General features: G+C 40.9%; 1 protein-coding gene across 2 annotated transcripts in view; it reads right to left on the bottom strand.

Moving 5' to 3' along the window:
* LOC125766309 (discoidin domain-containing receptor tyrosine kinase B) overlaps positions 1-24575 on the bottom strand; it is a 230635-nt gene that overhangs the window by 39014 nt on the left and 167046 nt on the right. For both annotated transcript variants that reach the window (XM_049432129.1, XM_049432128.1), the window contains exons 7-11: positions 17304-17443; positions 12346-12553; positions 5079-5219; positions 2942-3159; positions 1827-1965 (exon numbers count right to left, since the gene is read on the bottom strand). In XM_049432129.1, the coding sequence (XP_049288086.1) occupies positions 1827-1965; positions 2942-3159; positions 5079-5219; positions 12346-12553; positions 17304-17443 (846 nt within the window). The remainder of the gene's footprint in view (positions 1-1826; positions 1966-2941; positions 3160-5078; positions 5220-12345; positions 12554-17303; positions 17444-24575) is intronic.

Genomic DNA, 24575 nt, shown 5'->3' with positions numbered 1-24575 from the left:
TGGTTCTAAATGATTTCAGCCGTAAAGCCCGTAAAGGTCCCCACACACACACACACACACGCCCTTGAAGTGTCGGTTTCGGGTTTCTTCTCAGGGGTTTTTTTTCATCGCTCCGGATAACAACATCTTTATGATGCAGTTTTCCGGAGAAGTGTGTTCCACTTCTACACCGCATCATTTGGTCGATTATGTGGGTGGGTGGAGAAGGTGCAGCTAGTGGGGTGGGGAATGTCGTTTTCTTCATGTCGAAGTTGGAACCACCTTACCTCCAGGCTCCTTCTCCCCAAAAGCCATTTACACCCAATGGAATGAGCACGGTCTAAAGGACCAACACCAGCATATTCAGCCATCTTCAAGGAGAAGAAACTGTTTTCCTCAAGCATCCAGCGAGTAGTACTCGGGGATGACTTTTGGGGAGGGGTTTGAACTGGATTTTTTTCTTCCTCCACCAAGATTCGTCCTTTTTTTTATTGACGAATCAATTTTCCATTCTTCTACTTAATGCTGCGGGCGAGACCAGGTTTAGACATCTGCACCAGTCTTCTGAAAGGCGATAAAGACTTTGAATGTTAGGCGGATGTGATGTGATGTCCTTTTTCGGCATGTAACAAGCGCCACCGGGATGTTGTTTTTTGGGATGGGAAAAGAGAAAAAAAGCAGCGCAAAAAAAGGTGTGCGACAGATATTCCATCATAAATATGCATAAGGGGTGAAAACAATTTATCGACTATGGTGTCGTCCCGACCACCGGCAGAAAAGGAGTCACGGATGAGGGTTTTTGGGGGATGACTTTTGATCCGTTACGAAGATTCATAAATTCGACGAGCGCTATTTTTGCTTCACCACACATACACACACGTCCATCCACTCGTTCGGTTTTTATGTTCACGGTGTAACATTTATCTTTTTATGCTACTTGTAGGTAATGGCCTGCGGAGATGGCTTCCGACCTGCAGGAGCTTTCGACTTTTTGTAAGGTTGTCGCGGATCGATACGATAAGGGATGTTGATGAGGAGCTGTACGATGACGACTACGACGACGACGACGACGACGATGATGATGATGATGGTTGCGATAGCAAGCATACGATCGTTTCGACAGGCAATGAATAAATTAGTTCTGCACGTCTTCTTTGACAGCGTACTACGAGAGAGTCGACTACATCCGGGCTAAGAAAATGGTCCATAATCTCGAAGCGCGTAGTTGAAGGAGCTCCCTTCATCGGCATCATGTGGGGAAGACGCTTTTTCATTAATTTTATCGTCACCGACAAAGTATTTATGAGCATCGAGTGGATTATCACCGCTTGTAAAGCATTTATCGCTCCTGTTGCATTCGGTCGCTGACTAATGCAAGCAGTCACAGCTAGCATCCTTACAGGGCACACCATCATCTTAGTGACATCCACATTGAAGCAATCAGAATTCACGCACATACCACACTTGACCGTTGCGTGGATGTGTGTTGCGTGTTGAAGATGGCGTAATTATTCACGTATCTAAATGTTTTCCGATCAAACTGTGGGTGTGTGGGTGTGCATGTGGTTCACAATTAAGCCCATCGTGCACCGACGAACGTGTGCCTCACATTGTAGCTTAATTTAATTTGAGTCCCACTTCCCACAGTATCCGGACCTAGCGCGGAGGGGTAAAGTATTTGCTGCATTCTCGCCAGCCGTTTTGCAAAGTGTTTTGCTGCATCAAGTGTAATTATGGACACCGGCATGACCTGGCAGATGAGGGGATGCAGAGAGCCAGAGAGAGCGAACTAACCGCAGGGACTAATTCCCGTTCCCATAGCCGTTTGCAGATGGAACATTGCTTACCTGTATAGTCCGGGGTGATGTGATGGCGCTGCATGTCGCTCATCGAGCATCCGCTGGCGGCACTGGTGTACATATTTACATTGAACGGTTCGTGATAGAGGCTGCTCTTATCAATCGATTCATTATCGTCTATCGATACCTGCGAAGAGAAACGGGAAAGTAGTCAGCACAGCAGCAGACAACGAGGGAAGAAGAGTGTTACGCGTGGCCGGAAGGGTGTGCGGATTCAAATGGATAAGTTTTAAACTGTCCCGGGAATAGATACATCCTGCAGGAACATACCGACAGTAGAGCTTTCTGCTACCGTACTTGGGAGATGATTTAGCTCACACCAAACCGGTGCACTCGAGTTCTAGTTAACCGAGGCACACTACTAGAAGCAAATGCATGCAAATAGTTACCAGCAAATAGTTCGATCGGCTACGAGATCAGAGCGTCCGCAGGGAGTGCCGACGAGAAAATGCATCCCAATCAGTAGAAGAGAGCTAAAACTTTAACAAGTAGCAGCTAGCTCGGTACGACTTTTCTGTGTTATTGGAAAAGTTACCGTAGTTTGAGGAGGTGGTTTTGCTGACGTAGCCAAGTTCGTGTAAGGTACGATTAATTTTGCCTCAAAAGCTTACACTCACACCGGTGATTGAGGGTGGTTTGTTGAAATCGAGCAAACGTTAAACAGTTTAGAATGTATTGAAGAGTACATTAATCGTTATCTGTATTTTTCTGCGAGATTAGTGAGAGATTGATTGGTTCTGAGCGTTTTTGTATATTGTGATAGGCAGTTAAATTATAATTTATCAATATAATAAGTATGAGTTGCTTTAAGCATAATTCATTGGCAGTTAATTTAAAGCAATTTACTATTCCGTGAAGAACAAATTGTAATGCTTCAGAAACAAATAAATCAATTCTATTTAATTTGTCCACTTAAGGAGACACTTCTAGGAAGGTTGTTTAAAACAAAATCTCTTTTCATTATATTTTTGCGCTAGAATAAATATTCCTCAACCCATCATCATTAGCGGACACTTATCGTAACGTTCACAACTCTTCACCCGGTTTGCGATCACGCACAAGCAAATGAAAGAAAGAAAAAGAGCAAGTGAGCTGATAATTACCTTGAAATTGCTGTTCAGACGCTTATCGATGCCCAAACTGTCGGTATGCAAATTATGCTGAAGCGCATCGAGCACTGCCGCCGTCCGGGTGCGCTTGTTCTTGGCCACGATGAACATGATGATGACGATCAGCAGCAGTATGATGGTCGTCAGGACCGCTATCACGACACCGATGAAGTGTGGCTCCGGTTCTTGGTCGATCGGTTTCGGTGAGATGACTGCAGGGTTTTTGGTTGGAAGTAGGAAACGAAAAAAAAAGGAAGGAGGGAAGCAAATCGTAAGTAATTGTAAGAAAAATTACCGACCAAACTGTCAGAAGCTAATGGACGAATCAATTCACTACGGGGTCCATCCTTTCGCATCTTTAATTAGCGTCTTTAGCATTCGTGCCGTCTTCAGGTGAGATGCTGACGATGTACCGTTGAAATGGGCAGGTTGTCTACTTGGCAAGAGATAGCTTAAGAATATAAAGCACTTTGCGAACTTCAAGGAGCTGTTTTATGGTTGAAATTAATTTAAATTGCAAATACCATATAATCGCCACTAAGCGATCTTGATTCAGCTCTCGATAGTAAGTAGTAAGTATTACAAGCAGCTGGTACTGGCAGAACATGCGGGTCGCAAGACCGACCACTAATCGATGACAAGCGGGATGACAAGCCGGTTTTTTTCACTGGCGCCTGTTGTTGTCATGAAAGGATTACATCTTAAGAGGATGTATTTACGATGCTTCTTAAATCATCGTTGACAGTGTGGAATGTCGCTTATGGAGAAAAATATCAAGACAACAATCTGCGAAGATCAGACAGGTGTTTGCAATTCTTTGCCAAACGTGTCGTAAATGTTTCTCCTAATGAGACAATTCGGTATTAAAATGAAAGGCGCAAAGTATAAAAAAAGAACTTCAATTCTGTCACCAAACTGATCACTATCAAGTAGTTGAGGATGTTCTTTTTTTTGGCGCCTGGAGCAGATTCGTTTGCTATAATTATGCTTCGGATCGTGCTCCGGATCTCGAGTAAAACCCTGATTCACATACGTTTGATTGCTGATGGTTTACGTTTACGCTACTGATAAAACATGCCAGTGTGATGGTGCGGAAACATAGAGGAAGATAAATTCATTCTTCACTCTTGACCGACCCAGCTGAGCCTAATGGTACTGCACAAGCTCCCGTAGGCAAAGACACAGGAAGCGGCCGGCCGTTTATCATCACTCATCTTTTCATCATGGTAGCAATGAATTCACAGCAGCACGAGGTGGACATTATGCCGCTGCAGGACACTCAGGCAAGCAGCGTAGCGGTACGCGATAGCAAACCATAACACGACCGAACGGCTGCAGATGATAGCGATGATGATGATGCGCACCGAACCTGCAGCACCGTGTCATCAAAGAGAATTGATCGGACTGGAAGCTACGCTGTCTGCTGGTTGCTGTCTCCGACTAACCCAACGCCAACCGTGCGCCGGATGGATGAGATCCAAATCGGAATCGGAATGCGCCGGGACGAAAGACTCGCACGGGCATCAAGCAGGCACACACAGTACGCCAACAAACAACTAGTTCACGCCGGGGCAAAGTATGTGATAATTTGAATAATTGATGAGTCACATTAGCAATGCAAATTGGTGGAAGATATTTGATCGCACTGAAAATGTGGAACTGCCCCCGGAGAGAATTAACGGGTCGGGTGGAACAAACGACACAGTGTACGACGGTAAGTCTTATCCAACGGCCAAAGTCTTGCTTCCGTTCTGGAGCTAATGGCCTTATTACTCGACGTACACCCGTATGCCCGTACGGTCGGGGTTGGATTGATTGTAGTTAATTTGCAATTATTTTATGCTAAATATTAAGTAATTTCTAAGATGAATATTTGATTTGATATTGATTGGACTGGATCTACACACCCGGGAGTCACTGTGGGGAATTGACGAACTGTGCAATTTGTGGCGCTCACTTTAGTCGAAGTGAGACACCGAGATGGTTGGAAAGGAAATTGCCCTGAGAATCTACCCCGGTATCTATCACCTGCCATAAATATGGGTATGTTTTTCTGTTGCCTTTTTTTGTTGCCTCCAAAGGTGTAACTTGCAGGTGTCAGTGTAGCAGACGAACAGCTTGTGGTACTTACTTTGTGTTACATGGTTCCGTTCGCCTTTGTTGACGATGTTGATACCGGACTCGTCACGCTGCAGTGGATACTCGATGGAGTTTTCCTGGGAAATGGAGTTTCCGTTGACTTCTTCGTCGGAAAAGTTACCCGTTACTGGTGCTGGAAAAAGGATAGGAAAGCAATAACAAAAAAACGTTTTTTGATAGATGAATGTACAACACGTACTTAAAGGGAAAAAATGGCTAAACAAAGTACAAAATGTGAATGCTACAAGGAGCATACATAATTTATATACACCATAAGCTGAATATTGAGAATTGCAGGAATTAACACATTAGTCGTTAATTTAGTCAATGCTGTTATTCGTATTTTGTGATTAGAAGATGGTTTTTCGAGAAATTGAATTATTATAGTCATATATAATAGGGGAGTGGGGGCGGCCCGGTGGTGCATGTGATAAACGGCGTCAGTCCACACGGCCGGACCGGGTTCAAATCCCATCCGGACCGTCCCCCGTAGCAAGGACTGACTATCCGGCTACGTGGTAAAAATAAGTCTAGTAAGCCAGAAATGGCCGGCGTGACCTGTAAGGTCGTTAAGCCAAGAAGAAGAAGAAGAACAAGCTATTGGTCATGGAAAATTTGGACAAGACTAATAAAATATTCCAAATTTCCTTAGACGGCAAGCCATCTTATTTGCTTCTCTTTTGACTACTTCTGTGCGTTCAGGCCAGTCTGTTAGATGTTCCTTATAAGACTTTAAATGTTGTTTCTGATTTTTGTTTTAGCGTTAAATGCAACCCTCTATTACTTGGGCTGTGGATTATTCTTTTCTTTGTCTGTTAAACTTTTTTTACTTTATGATTATTTTCTCCTATTTCAATTTTCTTCTATCCCAAATGGTGTTTTATAGTCTTAGTTTTAGTATAATAGTTTAGATTCATCTTCGTAATATTATTGTACAGCCCTTACCTACACAAATCAACCCATTAAACTTCATTCAACTTTATTACAAATATAAAATTAAAAAAAAACATTAGTTAAAATATAAATTAAGCTTATCCTGACAAATCGTTCTAGGATTGTAGAACAAGTTTTTGGCAATATATGGCATACATTTAATTGCTTAAATTGCATTGAGTTTATTTGTTCGATAATAAAGAAAAGTCCAAACTAGTTTACAATTATGAGCAAATACAATTATTGTTCAGTTTATTTTGTACATTAAATGAAGCACTAGGAAACCAAATTGAATTTCTTAAAATTGACTTTTATCGCATTTTCAACAACCCATAAGAGATTTACATTATGTCACCGGAAAGCAGAGTACTCGGTAATTTTTGTTTTTTTTTCAAACCAATTTTTTACCATAAAACCGGTTAATCCTTGCTACTGATGACCGTTCCAGATATTATTCGTCCTGCGACATATAGTGTAAAACATAGAACGATGGTGCGTATATTGTACTACATTTATCAAATTTTTCTTCTACTGTGAGCAAATGCTTGAAATCCCACCATCTTGAGATCATTCAAGATCATCCCTTAGTGGAAGTGAAGTTTCTCCTTTTTTTCGTACTCCACTCAAGAAACTTTCTGGTGCGTAATGAGTATGGCATGACGTGACAGGGTAGACAAACATTCCCAAGAACCAAAAAAAAAATAAAACTCCTCCTCAAAGATGCACTCATTCACACGGAATCGTTCGCGCGCGCAAGAGAGGATATTAATTGCCCTTGCGACGTGTCGCACTCGTCAGCAAACCCGCACAAAGTAAAACTCGCTGCGGGAAGTCATAAAAAAAACCTCGCAGGCAAATTAGCAGAAATGTGCGCAAAGTGAAACTTCTACTCTGGCGAAACGATGAAGAAAACGTTCGGGCATAAAGTGGCGGCCCTTTGAAGAATTCCGTAAACGAAGCTAATAATGAAGAGTATAGGCTCAATCATTTCACATGCATGTTTGTGCATGCAATCCCGCCACTGCGATGCGATGGGAGTAAAATGTAGCTTCACGATGGGGTTCATTGGTTCCATATCCATAATGCCATGCGGTTGGGCGAGTTTAAACCTTTTAAGCAGGATTGAATTTATTATCTCCTGCAACGACAGAACGTGGTCAAGAAAGTGCAACACACCGCAAGGCTCTCCTATGCGCAATACTTTACACATGGAAGCACTAGAAATTAATCAAAAATACAGTTGCATCGGAAGCACTAACGCCCAACCACCAACGGACGCCGAGTGGAATTAATAACATAATTTGATATCAAAGCCACGGGAAAATAAACATAAATTAGCTTCAAATCCGTAAATGCATGTGCGTGGCAGCCATTGACTATCGCCGCAAAGTGGTCGGGGCGGGTGCGATGGTTTAGGGTTTCAGATTTTGATAAATTGCCACAGCTTGGCCGCGAAGCACGGACCGTGAGAGGATGCAGGGATTGATGTAAGAGGATGTAGAATGATTAACTGCCCCACGGAACGGAACTAGGAAGCCGAACCTGGGGGACGGATGAATGGGGTGTATACCGTATGTCTTTAACCGTCGTGCATTTCTTTGCGCCCACCTCGTTAGGAGTGCGAGATCGGGTTGTTTGATTTATTAAATTTAATGACTTGCTGCTTTTTCTGTACTGCTGCTGCTGCTGCTGCTGCACTAACCCTAAACCGCCTTCTGCCGTTTTAAGAAGCGCAGTGACATTTTAGCGTGAAGACACGTTTCTTCCGATGCGAAAGTAAAAGTGCATCACGTATTTAGCTTTGGCGAACCAATTACATAGTCAACGCGGTTCGGTAAGACTGTGGCACAAACACACACACACACAAATAAAGCCCCCTTACTGAAGGTGAAGGCTCAGATGAATTATTTTCGCTTTGAAGAACTTGGTTCCTGAAACCGTTCTTTACTCGCTGATTTGCGGAATGACGGGTCACATTCAAGGCAAGCTCAGGAAATTAGGTGAGTTCCAAATAGGGTTTTTGATGCTAAATTTAGCATTCCATGAACGTGTGTAGTGCGGTTCTTCTGCCGTTGACAGCAATTTATGATTGTGGACCGTTTGGAATGGGGAAAAGTAGTTGCGGCCCGAATAAGGGTTTTGTTTGGCGATGTGCAAACATGACCAACCGGGTTAATAGGTGTGCATTTTCTTTCACACGTAGGAAAGGGGAAACCATTCTGTTGAATGAACCATTTGCAGTTATGGTTAATGATATGTTTAGCATTGGAATTCGGGAAACATAACTAAAATGCAAAAGCACCATTGAATCGGTTGATAACGATGTGCAATACTGTTTTTAATTGTCAGTAGACTGTCGGGATGATATGATGATAAATATTTTATATAATTAAATACAAACAAAGGCACCCATTTTTATTTTAACACTGTTGAATATCATTCCGTGAAATCGAATCAATATTGAATGTTCAACAAGAAGGTAATCGTCCTATCCGCACAGTACGCAGAAAGATAAAACAGAGCGATCTAAGTTTTATAATGATATCGTAGCTCCAGAAATAAGAATGCGTTTCTTCTAGGCGTTTAACGATCAATTGGGTTGATCACGTCTGTCTTGTAAAGGGTTTAATATTATTGTAAAGGGTTTCCCCGAAGCGAAGGACTGACTATCCTGCTACGAGTAAATAACGTCGAGGGACTGCCAGAAATGACAGACATTGATCTTTTAAGGTTGTAGTACCACAAAATAAGAATGAGTTCAGATGAGCTACGATCAATGATCTTTGGTGCATTAAATCGAACGTCAAGCACAAAGTAATATACATTAGCTCAAGGTTCGAATATTCGAATAAAAGTTTTTATTATTATTATATTTTAACTTATGCTGTTGAGTGTAAATTTTTATTTCTTACTATTTATTAGTTCAATAAGTATCGATAAATTAGGCATTTAATTTTGTACCTTACTTTTTATTCATGGATTATACAGTTTGTAGCATAAGCTATGCGACTAACATCACGCAGAGATTTATGCTAATAAAAATTATAGCCATTCAGGTAAAAACTGGTTGCAGTTGTGGATATCGAGCAAAACCTGTACACACAAAATCTGTATTTATGATATTTGGTTGTATCAAAACGTATGCATCCCTTACCTTAATCTATTGCTAATGGTACGATCAATAACAATCTTCAATCTGGTTTCTCTTACACCTTTCTGCTGCATAAATGCCAATCGGCGTTATAAACGAGCCACGTAAATAACTGATCGTTTAATGTGCATTTTTCATCGCGATACGTTATTATCTAATTAATTTGAACCCACACCCGGCAGTTCTACGGGGCGCGATTCGCACGTTGCTTAATTCTCACCAGCAAGTGGGGGGAGAAACACACTTTCAAACAGTTTTGCTGGAAACATATTTTGAAACGGGAAAGAAAAATAGTTTCCACTTTTCTCCACTCTTTCAAGCGTATGGGCAGCATAGTGGAGATTCGTGAAACAGCTTGCCATAACTTATCCTTCTGTCGGTGATAAACGGTTTCTCGCGAAAGTGTGTAAAGTATCGGCATGAATCTTACAACCTTTTCTTCTTGTTGCTGCTGGCACTACGTTCCAAGTTGGAAAGCTCGAAGGGAGAGTTGAAACATTAACACGACCACCTTCCAACTCTAGCAGCTCACACAATTTACCACAAATCCCCGTACAGTGCTACTAGTCGCGCTAGTCTAATGGGTCACAAACCATACGGCTGTCCGAAGGGAATTGTATTTCTCGTTACAGGTTTGCTTCAAGATGGTTCTCTTGTTCGTTGTGGCCAGCAAAAAGCAAGTACTACCTTGCGGAACAAAGCGATGAAAAGAAATGTCTTCGCCATGGTCGTCCTTGTGGCGTTGCCCAGCACAAACAGCGTCTTCAACCAAATGGCATCACCATCCACACTCAGATTGACCATCATAAATATACGCTTTGTTATAGATCAGTTACTTAAACAACTTTGCCTCCCCGCCGTTTAACTTCGTGCTGCTCTCTGTTGTCCGTTTCTTTACGATGATGTACAAATGGCGCAATGACCACAACCGATACGCGAAATGCATTCCCCAACTGGAACTGATGCTCCATGGCAAAACTCCATAAACTGGTGGCAAACAAAACCCGACAAACGAACGAATCATCACCGGCGCACCAACAGCATTGGTTGTGCCGTACTTGGTCACTGACAATCCGGGTGCGGTTTTGCGTAAAACTACCGCTGCTAATGTTCGACCCGGGTCGCCGACGCGGGTCGGACGAGTTGAACATCGAGCGCATGGGTATCGAGAGTATGACAAACAGCTGAGGATCAAACAAATAAATACCAGCGGTGTTATTTACGAGATCTTTTGAATAATTTCACCCTATTTATTATGACGGATGATGAAGAGAAGGCGAAGGCAAGCTACACACTAGGCAAATGGGTGACTGAAGCTAATGGTTGGGTAGACAGCGGTGGTAATAGATTTTCCAAAGACTCTTCCCCCCATACAGTCGCCAATACAGTACATGCTGGGTGCCGCTGGTTGATTTGGTAAAAGGACAAAACATATTCCACCCGACCAGCTTTCACCCCTTTCACAGTTGTAAAGAACCCCCCTTTTAGGGTTGCTTGCGTACCGCCTGCTGATGCATTGTTGCTGAAATAAAACGCATCCTTCTGTGCGGTACTACTTTCCTTGCTTGCGTTTCGTGCAAACGGAGCTAAATTTATCACTACAGTCCGGTGCAAAGATCGAGCAACCTACCAGACCGCGGAAGAAACATAACTTCCGTTCATTAAAATCTTGTTAACCAACAGCACATCATTCATAGTTGAGTTGAGAAAGAGATTCTGTTGTTTTTTTTTGCTTTCTCGTTGAAATGTGCCCGCAAATGCTGCACCCTCCCAAAAGGGACCGGTGTGTTTGTGGAACAGTAGCGCAATGTTTGTGCCAAAGTAAACCGGCATCGCTAACGATGTGGGAAAATCTTTTCAGCCGACATTGAAGCTGGGATTCGACGGGAGCGGGTTTTTTCGCAACCATTTGAAAGGAACGGTTAGTTTATTTGTTTAAGCGCGTGTAAGCTGTGTGCGATATGGCGCACTATCAATTTAATGAAGTTTGTTTAGTAGCCAAGTACAAATTGAAATTTACCATGAAATGTTACGAGTTTCTAAACATAAAACATTTACATTTTTTACATTTTTTTTAAATTATTTCGTACTGATACTTCACCATAAAAATAGTGTTAAAGCATGTTTTGTTTGCCTCTTTTATTTTAGTCACAAATAAAAATAAAGACTGACTGACTATCGTGCTACGTGGCAAAATAAGTCTTGATACGACCAGGCCGTCCTAACCGAGCAAAAAAAAAAAAAAAATCAAGCAGAATTATATCTTACTGAAGTATAAACACATTTCCATGCAGAATACAGAAAATTCTTTATATGTTTTAAAGCCAAAATCCACAATAAAGTTTGCTGTTATAAATACGTTGTGAAAAATGAAATACTGTAAAACAACACAACGAAACATAAAACAAAAAATGGAATATTTGTTTTGTCAAAGTGAAACTCTAATTAATTATTGCCGGAGCGTGGACACAAACGGAGGATTGCGTTTTTTAAAAATACTATTCCTAGAACGGTGACTTCACTACATCATGAACTGTTCCGCAACAATGTTTACATTTCAGTGCAGTATTGTATGCGGGACAGTAATTTGATTATTTGTTGCAAATTGGTCACCACTGTGCATCAATTGGATCGGTGTCGGCAAGAGGCAAGAGAGCGAAAAAATTCCCGCTGGACACGCTTGAGCACTTAAGCACACCACGGAATAAATTCTCGTTAGTTGGCCAGCTAACGAAACATCGCACGGATGAACAAATATTCACGCTCGGTGGATCAGAAGTCGCGTAAGTTACATCTCAACCGTACGCAAATGATAAACTGACTTCGGATGCCGTTTTGCCTATCATCTGTGGTCACACGCGGGTGAATGAAAATTGATAAGAAGGAAACGTTTGAAAAACCGTTGATTCTGCTAGAAGACATGATTGATTTGAAGAAGGATGGATCATTAAAAAATTGTTCAAAGAACCGCAAATACATTGTGAGATTCGGAGTGATGCAACTTTAGCTTAAACTCGCCTCAATGTTTCACATAGGAATAATAAAAAAGCAAGCAATTGCAATGCAACTGCGAATGATAATAAACCGCAGCTTTTATGATGATTGTTCAGTATCTTTTAATTAACCACAATCAACGCGCTTGATGCGCTTCGTAATAAACTTCAGTTCAACTTACCTGAGGTGAAGGAGATTTCACTCAGCATGATCCAGCGCAATGCGAAGTAGAGATGAATCTGTACGTAGCGACCGACCCGATGGTGCAGTTTGATCGTGACGTCACGCGCATTTTCCATCACTGTGTCTGGCATGTAAGAAAATTGCACCGGCTCACCGGTAAAGTGCTGACCACCGATGCTGAAGAACACTTTTGCATGGACAAAAACCTGTGAAAGATATTAAAGAAAATTTCGTATAAAAGTTGTATTAAAACTAACAAAACTTTGTTGTATGTAACATTATGTTTCAATATTGTACAAAACATGGATGAAATTTCAAGTTGTTTTTATTTTATTTTAGTGATTTATTTTAATGATGGATTTATCGACTTCTTTCGGCGGAAGAGCGAATAGACAGCAATCAGATTGTACCGATTACACCACAGAATCAAAACTATGCTGCACCGATTTCTCGCTAAAAACTAATTAGTGGCCACTTGTTTGTCTTGCATTCGTCATTTAAGCTGCCTCATCCTCGGTCTCCTCTTAAGGATAGTCGAGTGTAAAATTTATTAAAAAGTAAAAAAATAAATAAATAGCTTCCTTAGCATCCTACGTTCTCGAATCCATCCTACAGCCGGATGACGTATCGATGGCAATAAGCAGCTTATGAAACTGGAGCCAGCGTGTCATTTTCCCGTAATGGGGAAGCGTTCCCTAGCGGTCGGTCTGTAATAAAATGGTCGCTGAAGATGGGAAATAAAACACGCGTAAAAGAAACGCGAAAACGGGAACGGGAAAAAACAGAACAAAAGTTAAAAAAAATCCTCGACGATCCTTTTAATTCCAATCGCTTCGCTTCTCGAGCGACGTTTATTAGCACAATAAGCGTCGCCAACCGACCATACACAGCAAGTGCAGCACGATAAAAACCATCGTTTCAGCCAGCGCTACCAATGCTGCCAATCGAATGGGCACTGATAAGACATATTCTGGACGAAGGAGGGTCTTGTAGTCCGGGGGTAGAGGAATTGACAGCATTGGAAAAGTCCAGCTCGGTGGGGTGGAAATTCCCGTTGAAAATTAGCGCATCCAGAATTGGATGCTTCTTCGTCGCTTCAAAGGAGAGCCATTTAACAGCCATTACTGGGAAATGTCGCATTTGGATTGGTGCAAAAACGGCAAAAAAGATGGAAATGTCATCTTACTGTAAAGCGTCGAGTTTTTGTTGTTGTTGCAAGTTTAAATGGCATTTCGTACCCTGAGCGTCAATGATGCATGGACATGAACATTTTCATTTTATTAGTTTCGAGACGTAATGCAAAGAATCTGTTTGAGTGCGCTATTTTATTTACATTGTCACTTCATTAGATGGAATGGATGATGGTTTTTTTTAAAAAAAGAGTGAGGGATAGTAGACAGTAGATTACCAACTGAAGCGAATGTAGTATCATTGATTGAAAATGGAATGATATTTGATTCTATTTGCACTGGTTGAATTGAAAACAATAAAACTATAGACTGTCAAATCTACAACTGTCTTGTTAAATTGTCATGAATTTTGTTTTTAAGTTTTTGTGTTTCCACTGTCTTTGTTTATTCACTTTAACTTGCTGTTTGTATAAACATTTAGTTGTTAAATTTAACTAAGTTTTCTATGATTTAAAAGATCACCAAAAGAAGGTTTTTTTTATCATATTTTAAATTTATGCGAATAATAATTTAACTCACAAAACACTTCCAAAAATCTATTGTATTAATCGAATTTACTCTGTTGACTTCAAGTTCAACTAAATAAACAGATTTTTTTACATAATAATTCTTAACTTAAATTCTTTTTTGCTTGCATTTAACGTAAAATTTTTGGCAATTACAAGGTATAAAATCATGACATAAGTTGACATTTCTTACACGAAAAAACCTTCAACCTGAAAAAAGAGCAACACTTTTTTTAACCACACGACCCAAAAACAAAACAAAATGAGCGTTTCTTCCAAGTTAAACCTCATTTACCACATTATTCGGTCGGACGGCTTTGAGTGTTTCGATTCCATCCGACCATTTTTCGTTCGATGACGGCGGTTTTGTCTACACCTAATTAAATTGACTTTCGCTTTTCTCTGCCCCATTGAGCACTTTCCATGATGATGATTTCGTTCGCATTCTATTTAAACCCCAGTTGTTTTTTTTTGCTCTTTAAATTCATTCGTCGTGCTGGCAAGGGAAGTTTGTTTTGTATCCTGTCCGGAAAATTTCATTGCATCAAAAACATAATCCTCTTCTTTTCAAAATGGTAACGGTGGAACTTTAAAGCTTTTCACCTTTTATGTGACCCGTCTGAAAGGATTATTTTTTTTCCACGCTAACGTTTTGTTTTATCTTTGGCATGAACGTCCCCTCTTTACTCTCTGTGTTACAATCTGAATCTGAAGCCTGCAGGCCAGTAGAAGAAAGCGCATCGAGCATTAGAAATAATGCTTTTCGTGCCCGGGTGTCTTTTTAAAACCACGGTCGATGGACTGACTTTTCGTGTGGCTGGTTCCAGTTTCTTTAATTATATTTTGTAGGAAATTTATTTTACCGTCTCGAACAATTAACGAGAAAATAAGTTTTATCATGAATTTTCGGCATGGCAGGCAAGGTCCTTTGCTACGCGAGTGTGGAAACTTTTGTGCCAGACTTTTGTGGAACGCACCTAAACGAAGCTCTTGACTAACGGTGAGCTCAAAAAGCGTGGCGTTTTTTTGACCCCAACGTTGTGTCCTACACCGAGAGTACACCAGGTTGCAGTTGATTTCTTGCCCGGGAGTTGTTTTTCCGGCGGTAATCGTGCAGCCCGCGCCAAAAGTCATGAATTGAGAAGTGAGCGAAAAATGGTACCAATGGCGGTTGTTGGAAAAACTTTTAACGGGCCACTAGGAAACTGGAGCGCTATTTATGCTGCATGCACAAAGCGGCAAATTAAAGGAAAACAACAAAGAACACAAACAAAAACACAACCCGAAAATGGCAAAAAGTGAAGCAAAAGTGGGCAAAAATTTACGAGCCGAGTCCAATTATTGATACTTAGCATGTTGGCGCCACGGTTCCGCGAGTACGTAACGCGGTAACGCGGCGAAACATGGGGCCGAGAAACAAGTGGTAAAAAGGCATCTCGAAAGGACTCTACCAAATTCTCTGTTTCGGTACTGATAGCAAAGAGTTCGAGCAGAGAAACGACTAAGAATCAGAGAGAGACAGAGGGGAAAAAAATCCACAAACAAATAAAATGAAAAAAAAAACCGTCACAACAAGCGCCAAGTTTCAGTTAAGAAGATTTACCCTTCATTAGGCTCTGACTTCTTTATGCTGCTGGTTTCAGCGCACCCACAGCAGCAGCAGCAGCAGCAGTAATGAGCATCGAAACGATGGCAAAAGGGGCCAACATCACCTAACGAGTTGGTGTATCAACTGACGATAAGAGGTTTTCCCGGCAGTTACGCGTTTGATAATTGTTTATTGACATTCGGACTGCAAAATGTGTGCCGTTTCGTTCCCGAAACAGCTCATTACTTTTTTCGGGACAAACCGTACCAGTGCGGAAATAAATCACTCCCCAGATTGAGTGGGGGAAGTGGCAAATCACGGTCCCTTTTTGGAAAATCAGTTAATGTTTTCCTTATCAAAAAAGGGTATCAAAATGATACCGCGCGTACGAAGAAATGGAAATGGGAAATAGAAAACGAACATTTATTGCAATGCAAATGGCGAAAAAAAAGAAGCTGCCAGCTGCTTTGAATTGTGGTTTATTTTCTCGCATTAGAAATACGTTTTCATTATAAAGATCGTCACTTTGAAAATTTACATCCTTTGGGATGTCGTTTAAATTTTAACAGCCGATCAACACAATTAATTTAATTTCGTCATTTTCGCCCGCACAAAAAAAAGATTATTATTTGACCGTAATTATAATCGTTATTCAGGAGTGTGCTGTTGATATATCATTTTAATGTTTGTTTTATCAGTATTTACGATAAACGCGGGAACATAAACAGAATATTTGCACATTGGAAGGAATCGTTTTATTGAAAAGAAATGTTTTTGTTTAGGCAATAACGTAGAAAAACTTGAACGATTGCCTTTTATTGTTTGCTGGTTAGTGAAAAACTTTTTCGATTGTCTATTCAATAAATCAATGAATTAATTAATTGATTGAGGCTCACAGACATATTTGGGCCTGGCTAGCATGTAATGGCTTAACGGACTCATGTTAACCTTTCTGATCAGTTCTTGGTTCTCGTACAACCGCTCTGAAAGCAATTCAATTCAAAACCTACGAAAAGGTTTTTGCTTGTACTGCATTAATTACAAGACATTCATAAAAACAGCGAAGAAAATGCATTTTCTTTTGATTGTATATTATGTTGCGTTTATTTTGACAAAGAAACGAATTAAACGTCAACATAAACATTAGAGAATTTCAAACACACCATTTCAAACCAAAAAATAAAACCCTTACTTCAACCATAATTTTTCACTCACATACAGAAAAAAGCAGCTATGCAGCTCAAAGGGGTTTGAGATACATAAAATTATAAAACCATTAAAATAATTTGGTTTGTTTTGTTTTCAGTTTACAATTCGATTTGTCTGAATGCATATAAAATAAACAAAAAATAATTTCTTAATGACGTTCTTAAGCAATATCAACGCTATACTGCTCAGGTTCCTTAAAACACTCGTTACGGAGTTATTTTTAACAAACCCAAGTGTGTGGGTATAATATGCTTCGGTAAAGTAAAACGAACCCGTAGTGACGCTTATATCCTGTAGGTGACAGCACTGGAATTTAACCACACCCGTACGGCAAAAGGTATAAAACCCTGCACACCTAATGCTTATCCTTCAATAGCACCGCTCTGCTGGTGAGCAAACGAGGGCATGCAGATATGGAAACAGAAGCCATAGCAATGGCGATGGAGCCGTCCCGAACACTTACCTGTACGTCCTTGCTGAACATGTTGTTGGTGTGTAGCACCATGGAGCTAAAGTTACGGACCGAGTCAAACTCGAACACCATCTCAACCGGTTTGCCGGCCCATCCGAGTGAGTCATTACGCCAACCGACCCAGTCGTATCCTGCAAGAAAGAGAAGGAAGGAAAAAGAGGTTTTTAAAAATTTCCATAAGAACGAACGTCTAACATTGCGGAAGGGTTACAGGTGGAAGAAGGGGGTCGGCAAGGACCTCGGTGAGCATATTAAAATTTATGTTCCTACAACATGTGATACTTTCAAGGTATTCAGTTCCTGTTGGAAGTAAGCGAAAAAAAAACCGAATCATCCACCCCATCATCCAACAAACGAATTCCAAGCGAATGGTGGTCGGCGAAAGCAAAGAATGGGAGGAAGGACATGCGAATGGGAAAACGAATAAAATCTTCAACCGGAACAGCCGGGTTCGTGAAGTAATGTGGGCACCGAACAAGGGAAGAACGTTTCCTAGCCGTAAATGTTCCTTGGGAGCATTCCCGGAATGCTACCGTTGGAAGCGACAGCCCAACGAAGGGAGGAATCAACCAAAGGTTCAAGAGGTGCAAACCCTTCACTGCATTTGCACGAAGCACACGAATTGGTCTTGGTTTGGTCGGGATGCAAGTGTGTGCACCATCATGCAATTGCACCTTGCTCCGTTTTACCCTACCTGATGCTTGCGAAAGCTTTAAAACGAGTGTGGAGCTTCGGTATGGAGAAGAACAGGCTTTCGGTGACTTTGTGAAGGGATCCATCCAAACCCATTCGGGCACTGTGCCAGACAATCGGCACAAAAAAAAAACAAACACACACACACCAGTGGAATGGATTGCTGTCGGAGTCAAGTGGGACTCTGTGTGTTTCTGCCGGTTTAAAAAGTGCACTCGAGAGAAGAAAGAACAAAGGTCGGTGAGAATTGCTGTAGGTATTTTGATATCCGTACACATCCGGTACACGCAAGCGATAACAATCATCCCGAACAGAAGAGGATGATAATGGTGATAATGATGATGGAGTTGACGGTGATGGGCATGCATTTACATCGTTTCGCTTTAACTGTGAAAGCGCTGGAGTATTGCTGTAGTGCGTGTAGGGCAAAGAAAACTTAATCAACAATGCAACAGTGTTGATATTTTGTATTAATTTAAGCATATTTTTCTTTTATTTGATTTTCGCTTTAGCATTAAACTATCTTCCATCACTGTAATTCAGAATAGAGAGAGAAGGTTACAATTTTTATTCCTAACAGAACGTCTTTTAGTTGGAATACTACCCACTACTACACCAAAGCAGAGACGTTGTTTTCAATTTTCTGAAAAATCCATGAAAAACTACACAACTCTCCCGAAAGGATCAATATCGATACGAAACCCCGGTGGCCAAAAAGGATCACTACCAGTCGTGTAGGTTTTATTTTGTCATTTTTCATCCATCTTGCTCCTGAGTTGGATCTTTGACCCCTGTCCTGTTCGATAGTGACTTAGGAAATGGTAAAGCTCAACACGCCAGTACTTAGAACGTTGACCATACTTTACGAGAACCATGTGCTTTCCATGAAGGAATGTATCCAATTTTTGTCTGGTGTGGTGTAAGCCGTTCTGATGTTCCGGTATGTGTGTGTGTTTTATTTTAGTGGATTTTATTTTCTCTTGCTGTTGCAGAACGTTATAGAACGAAAGCTGCACAAAGTTAGTTTCAGTAAGGGTGAAAACTCCCAATATGGCATGGAGAAAATGGGTAAGAAAACAGACGAAATACTTTACCAAATACCATTGCTCGTGTTAAGCAGCTTAATGCAGGAAGCTTAATAGTAGTTTCCGGTTCTTCAGGGAGTCGTGGTGAGAATTAAAGCGAAGGGCGAAACTTAAAGACTTTGGCTGAAGTTAAAGTTGCATTTTGTTCCAAGCAGTATTAATAAAAGTGTTTATTATTTATTAACATTGATTATACAAAATTTATTGTTGGAAAACCAACATGTGTTAGCTTATTTTTGGCAAATTTATTTTCCCCTAAAAATGTATCATAAATGGAAAACAAACTCATTACGATGAAACAATAAACAAACTGTGGTTTGCTTTTAAACGGCTTTTTTCCAACAACACGCAACGGGCGTAATATTTTTCGTAACGCAAAAGGAAACTGCTCGAATAATCATCTGTTTTCACAGTAACTCCAATCTGCCCGTACATTGTTGCAGCATATAACGTACGCAAAAGCGAAGCCAACGGTTCCATTCCGAGCCAAACCCACAAAACCATCGTGTGAAAGCATCATCGACATCTATTCTAAGGACGACATTTTCGAATACCTTCTCATGTGGCGGCAGTGTTCGCGCTTTTGTTTTTATTTCATTTTCCAAACGCATATCACACACACACACACACGCACCCACATTTGTCAACATAAGCGCAAAACGCTTGGTTGAGCAAAGGAAAACTTCATGCCTGATGTGCTGCAGCATGGAAGCAGAAGCTCGGCAGTTGGCGAAGGCTTTAGCCACGGTACGCAATCATCCAAATTCATGTGCCGAAATTTCCCACGGGAGTAGGCTTTGGTCTCAATCGTGCGTCGAAAGCACACGTCGCTGGGTGGTTGCCGTTGCTGCTGTGATGATTGTGATGGTTACCATAGTGTTTGTTTAAGATCACACATGCGTTTTACGCTTGTGAGGTTGTGTCCATGACAGCGTGCCAGTATGCGTACACACGATGGTGAGTAAATTATACTGCACGTCTTGCTGGTCGGGCGGGGCGTTAGGGGGAAGAATTGAGCAAAAAAGCGACCTCAGAAATCACAGCCATTTCCATTAGTTGCAAATATTTATCTTTCGCAAGATGAGACATTACGTCACTTTTTCGCTTTGCTTCAAAATTTCAAAACCAACTTCTGATTAGAAATGATAACCATGTTGCGAGATGTGCTTGGAATTGGTGTTTTTTTTTAAATAAATTCCCATAAATTGATGTCCTACAGTGCAGAGAGTTCGATGCCATGTTTTGTGCGACGATAAAATATTGTAAAGAAAAAGAATAAAATTATATCACCCACTAGAGACGTGAAATATCATACTAATGACTGGTTAAATAAACCGAAACGAATAAAATTTCCCCGAAGAAGCACAGGAAACCTATCGAATTCAGCCATTTTGGTGTGATAAGACATTGTACAGTAGATGTCATAAAAGATCCTCCCGGCATTCCGTCGAAAGGAGGCCATTGTAAGGTAGCGCAATGCACGTGAACCTTCATGCTCACGATGCAAGAACCAATCCCCGGGTAAAGGAGCGAAGCGTACTAGAAATAACTGTAAGAAAGTACCCCGGTGTACGGTGAAAATACATGCTCCATCTTCTTCCCCATCCGGGGTTCAGTGATGCGGAAGGCATGGTGTTTGTTTTTCATTAAATTTATCTCCAGGAAATATTTTTAATTCAGTGCAAACATAAGTGGGTTAGCAGTGGGAAAAGCTTGTGGGCGGTCGTCGTTGTAAGCGAGCGCTTTTCCACCGCTCGAGCTAATAAACGAAGAGGAAAAAAAAGGAATGTAAAAGAATGGTTGCTTCTTCTTTTGTCATACTCAGTGCAGGAATGTTTAAAATTCCGGAACGCTTGTAGCATTTGCTGTGTCTTGTTGGAAACTGGGTGGATCCATGGGATATGGTATTAAAGCTCTTTATACTTTTTATCAGTGTTACTTAAAGAGGAGATAAAACGATTCAGGAGCTTACTACTGTTTGCATATTTACCTTAATGCATTGAAAAAACATTCATTGTGGCACATTAAATATAAACAGTAAGATAAACATGGTAAAAGTTTATATTTACGATACTATTTTAACATTCATTCTATTGTATTTTTGTTACAAGTTATTTAGATTAAACTTTAACTTAATTTTTTTTTTCTTTTATATTTTTATTTAGTGTACACAATATTTACGCAGGTGAAATTGTTTGATCACTTCGGTGCTTCAACGAAACTTATTTGCCCATTAAAATAGCTTAAATGGAAGATCCATTCTGATTGCACTAGCATCATAAAACTTCAATACACATTTACTAGAGACAGCTAAGAGAAATGTTTTATTCATCGACACGCATAGGCAACCATTTGCATCGAAATTTGCACATATTTCCTTTCGCCGTTGCGGAGTAACTTGCTTGCATCACCACACAATGGAGCACTGATACTGATGACGGTACATTTCACATCAAACCTAGCCTATGAACGATGATCCTAGTCGATGTCCTAGGGAATTGTAGCCGGAATGAAAATGGACGCTTCGCGAGCAGTCCAAGTGCTACGGGTATGCGATAAAAATAATAATTTTCATTCCTGCCACCAGTAAGCTTTACGCCGATGTTGACTGAATGTTTCGAGAAGATGCAACGTTTGAACGAGTGCTGTGGTTTCCCGCAAGGCATAACGCCGAAGTAGCCCTCAATGCGTAAATGTACGCGTGAGGTACCCAGAAAGTGGATTAGTGGTATTTTGCCTGGAACAATCATACGGCGAATGGGTTGAGTTCGTGACTATAATGGTTGATGAAGCGTATTTAATGATACTTAAATTTTTATTTTACTAACATATGTCTAGCTTAGAAGCTTTTTCAGATTAAAAATAATAAAATAATAGATATCATTTAGTTTTAAATTCCCTTTAAGCCCAAGTCTAATGTGCTTAAAAGTAACACGAAGTAAAATTAATTTCTTAAAGTTGGTCCTAATTTTTTACCACATTTTCAACCTCCTTCTAACCCATAGTGCCAACACCAAAGTGCCAACCTTGAAGAGGGGGAGAAAAAAAAATCGAAACAACATGCAAATAAAACCGGAAGCATCCCGAACGCCTGATGAAATGACCATCCCCATCATCATACATTGTCCCCTGTTTCATGCAACACGCGCACGACGTTTCGCGAAATGGAACCAGTTTGACCGTGCGTTGGAAAAGCATTTCCGTTAGGTGCTTTTATTTGCTGCTGCCCCGATATGTTCCGGAAAATATCCCGCGGCCAAGCATATGCATCACCATGACACGTTCCACCGGGTTGCGACACACCGCACGACACACGATGACAAACACTAGCAGCAGAGCACACGTACACAACGGTATTCATTCCGGCGGAAATGTTCAACAGATTTACCAGTCCAATCTTCCATCCCCAATGTTCCAGGGAGGAGGAGTGGGAGCGAGATTTTTGGGGGTTCCAGGACTAGCAGAGGTTTGCTTGTGTCGCACCATTACAGTGTGCTGTAAGCGTAATGCTTGAATATTGAGAGTATGGAAGTAACGGTAGGGTAGTTGTAGTTGATCCCGCCAGGCAACAGAATGCACCATCATGCACTTCCATGCAACACGATTAGGTGCATCGATCCGGAACTATTCATTCATGATCTGTAGGTTGAAATTCGCGAACGGTGGAAATGGTGAGCGGGACAAACGTTTAGAAATGAGATTGGCTGCCCAGAATTGAGACTGCACGGTTTTCGTGTCCAACCGGAAATGGTTGGTAACGGACGAATTCAATCTGCCTCTTGTTTCTGGGTAAAATCGCTAGTGAACGATTTTCGGAAATTGAAATTCGTACCGCGTGTTGCAATCGATGTGGAAATTTTGTTGTTTATGTTTTATCTACATATATGCCTTGCAAAGAGGGCCATTTTAAAGGCCTACATTCTGTTTTTTTTGTGAAATGATCACTAGGAACAAGAGCTACTGAAACTTTGCACTATTTGGAAATGAATCAGTATCAGTGAGTTGCTTTCAAAAATTTACCTTTAAAAGGAAGATATTCACTCCTTTAAGGCCGTTTTATTCCTTTAAGGTTTATTCATGCGAAAATCAAAAAAAGAAAACAATTTTCACAACACCATAGCACCCAAAAACCGACGGATTGGCTAGATTAGAAGTCGCTCCGCTGGTTCAATATAATGATGTCCTTCGGGCGTATGTCGCACAACATCAGTGCAGACCGGACCCTTACAGCAAAAGTTGAATAAGGTCCCTTTTTCCTACCATTTTATGCATTGTAGAGTAAAAAAAAGGAGCAGATAAGGACATCGAAACCGCATCCGAGATTGTTACATGATAAGGCAAACGACCTGCTTTCGTCGTTAATGGCCAGTTCCATCTTCCGGTTCCGTTTCCGGCGCGTCACAAAATTCGTTTGCACCCTTTGTGTTATGGAGAATCTCCTTGCGCCTCCGTAGGCTTCTGCTCCTGCGGTTCTTATAGGGTTGTGATTTGTGCTTCTTTTTTCTTTGCGCAATTCTCGTCTGGTATGGCATGCTAACGAACGATACAAAAGCGTATGTGTGTGTTATGTGTGAGTGGACAGGAACTCAAAGAAAGTGAAACCAGCGGAAGGATGTTGGGTTGGAGGGCGATGAAAAACGGACACCAATTTAAAGAACTTCCAACAATCCCCATCACTGTTTATTTCTTTGCTTTACGATTGGAAAGAACACACTGCACCTATTTTATCCGGGCTATTGTGTTTTGTCTGAAACGGTATGTTTCGTACACACGTATCCTTCCCGTTTTTCCTGTGGCACTATGTAAAGTAGAGTGCTACCAGGCTTATTTGTGAGTTGGAATAAATTTCCAAGAATTTCCAATCCGTTGTCCGACTTCCTTGACGCAATCATCCAAAACTTGCCTGCTGGACTGCTTTTCAATATTTACAAAAGGATGGGACATTTGAAACACGTTTTTCAATCAGTTTTTGTGCAAATGCTGCTTAACGAAGGACCGATTTACACCGTTACCTTTACACAAATGCTTCAGACAAAACAACAAAACTCGCAAATAAAACAGGTTTTGCCCCCTCCCTTTAGCTCAAGCCAAAAGATGTGATGTTTTGATATAATATTTTAATTTGTTACCTTTCCAACAGTCCCATAGCCAGCAACCTTGTCAAGCCCAAAACGGAGTAAACGACGCGTCGCATTGCCGTATTGTCTGCCCATTCGAACGATTTTGAATTTCAAACGATGTTGCGGTTGAAAGGGAAAATCGTTCTTTAATAGGTTTTAAAATGGCTTTTTCGTTTTAGCAACTTTACGCAACGCTACTGTAGGAAAGAAAACCGAAACTAACGAGCGTCTTGTTCGGTCGGTTTGAAAGGGAACATTTGACAAAGGGGAGATAGAAATGTTCTTCTTCTATTGAAAATTTTCTCATACCCGTTTTTTGGTGGAATGTATTGATTTTTGAAGTAGGAAGATAAGATATTGGTGAA

Source organism: Anopheles funestus, chromosome 2RL (genome assembly GCF_943734845.2).
Source record: "Anopheles funestus chromosome 2RL, idAnoFuneDA-416_04, whole genome shotgun sequence".
Classification (NCBI taxonomy): Eukaryota; Metazoa; Arthropoda; class Insecta; order Diptera; family Culicidae; genus Anopheles; species Anopheles funestus.
The sequence above is the reverse complement of the archived record's forward strand: the minus strand, read 5'-3'. Positions and strand labels throughout refer to the sequence as shown.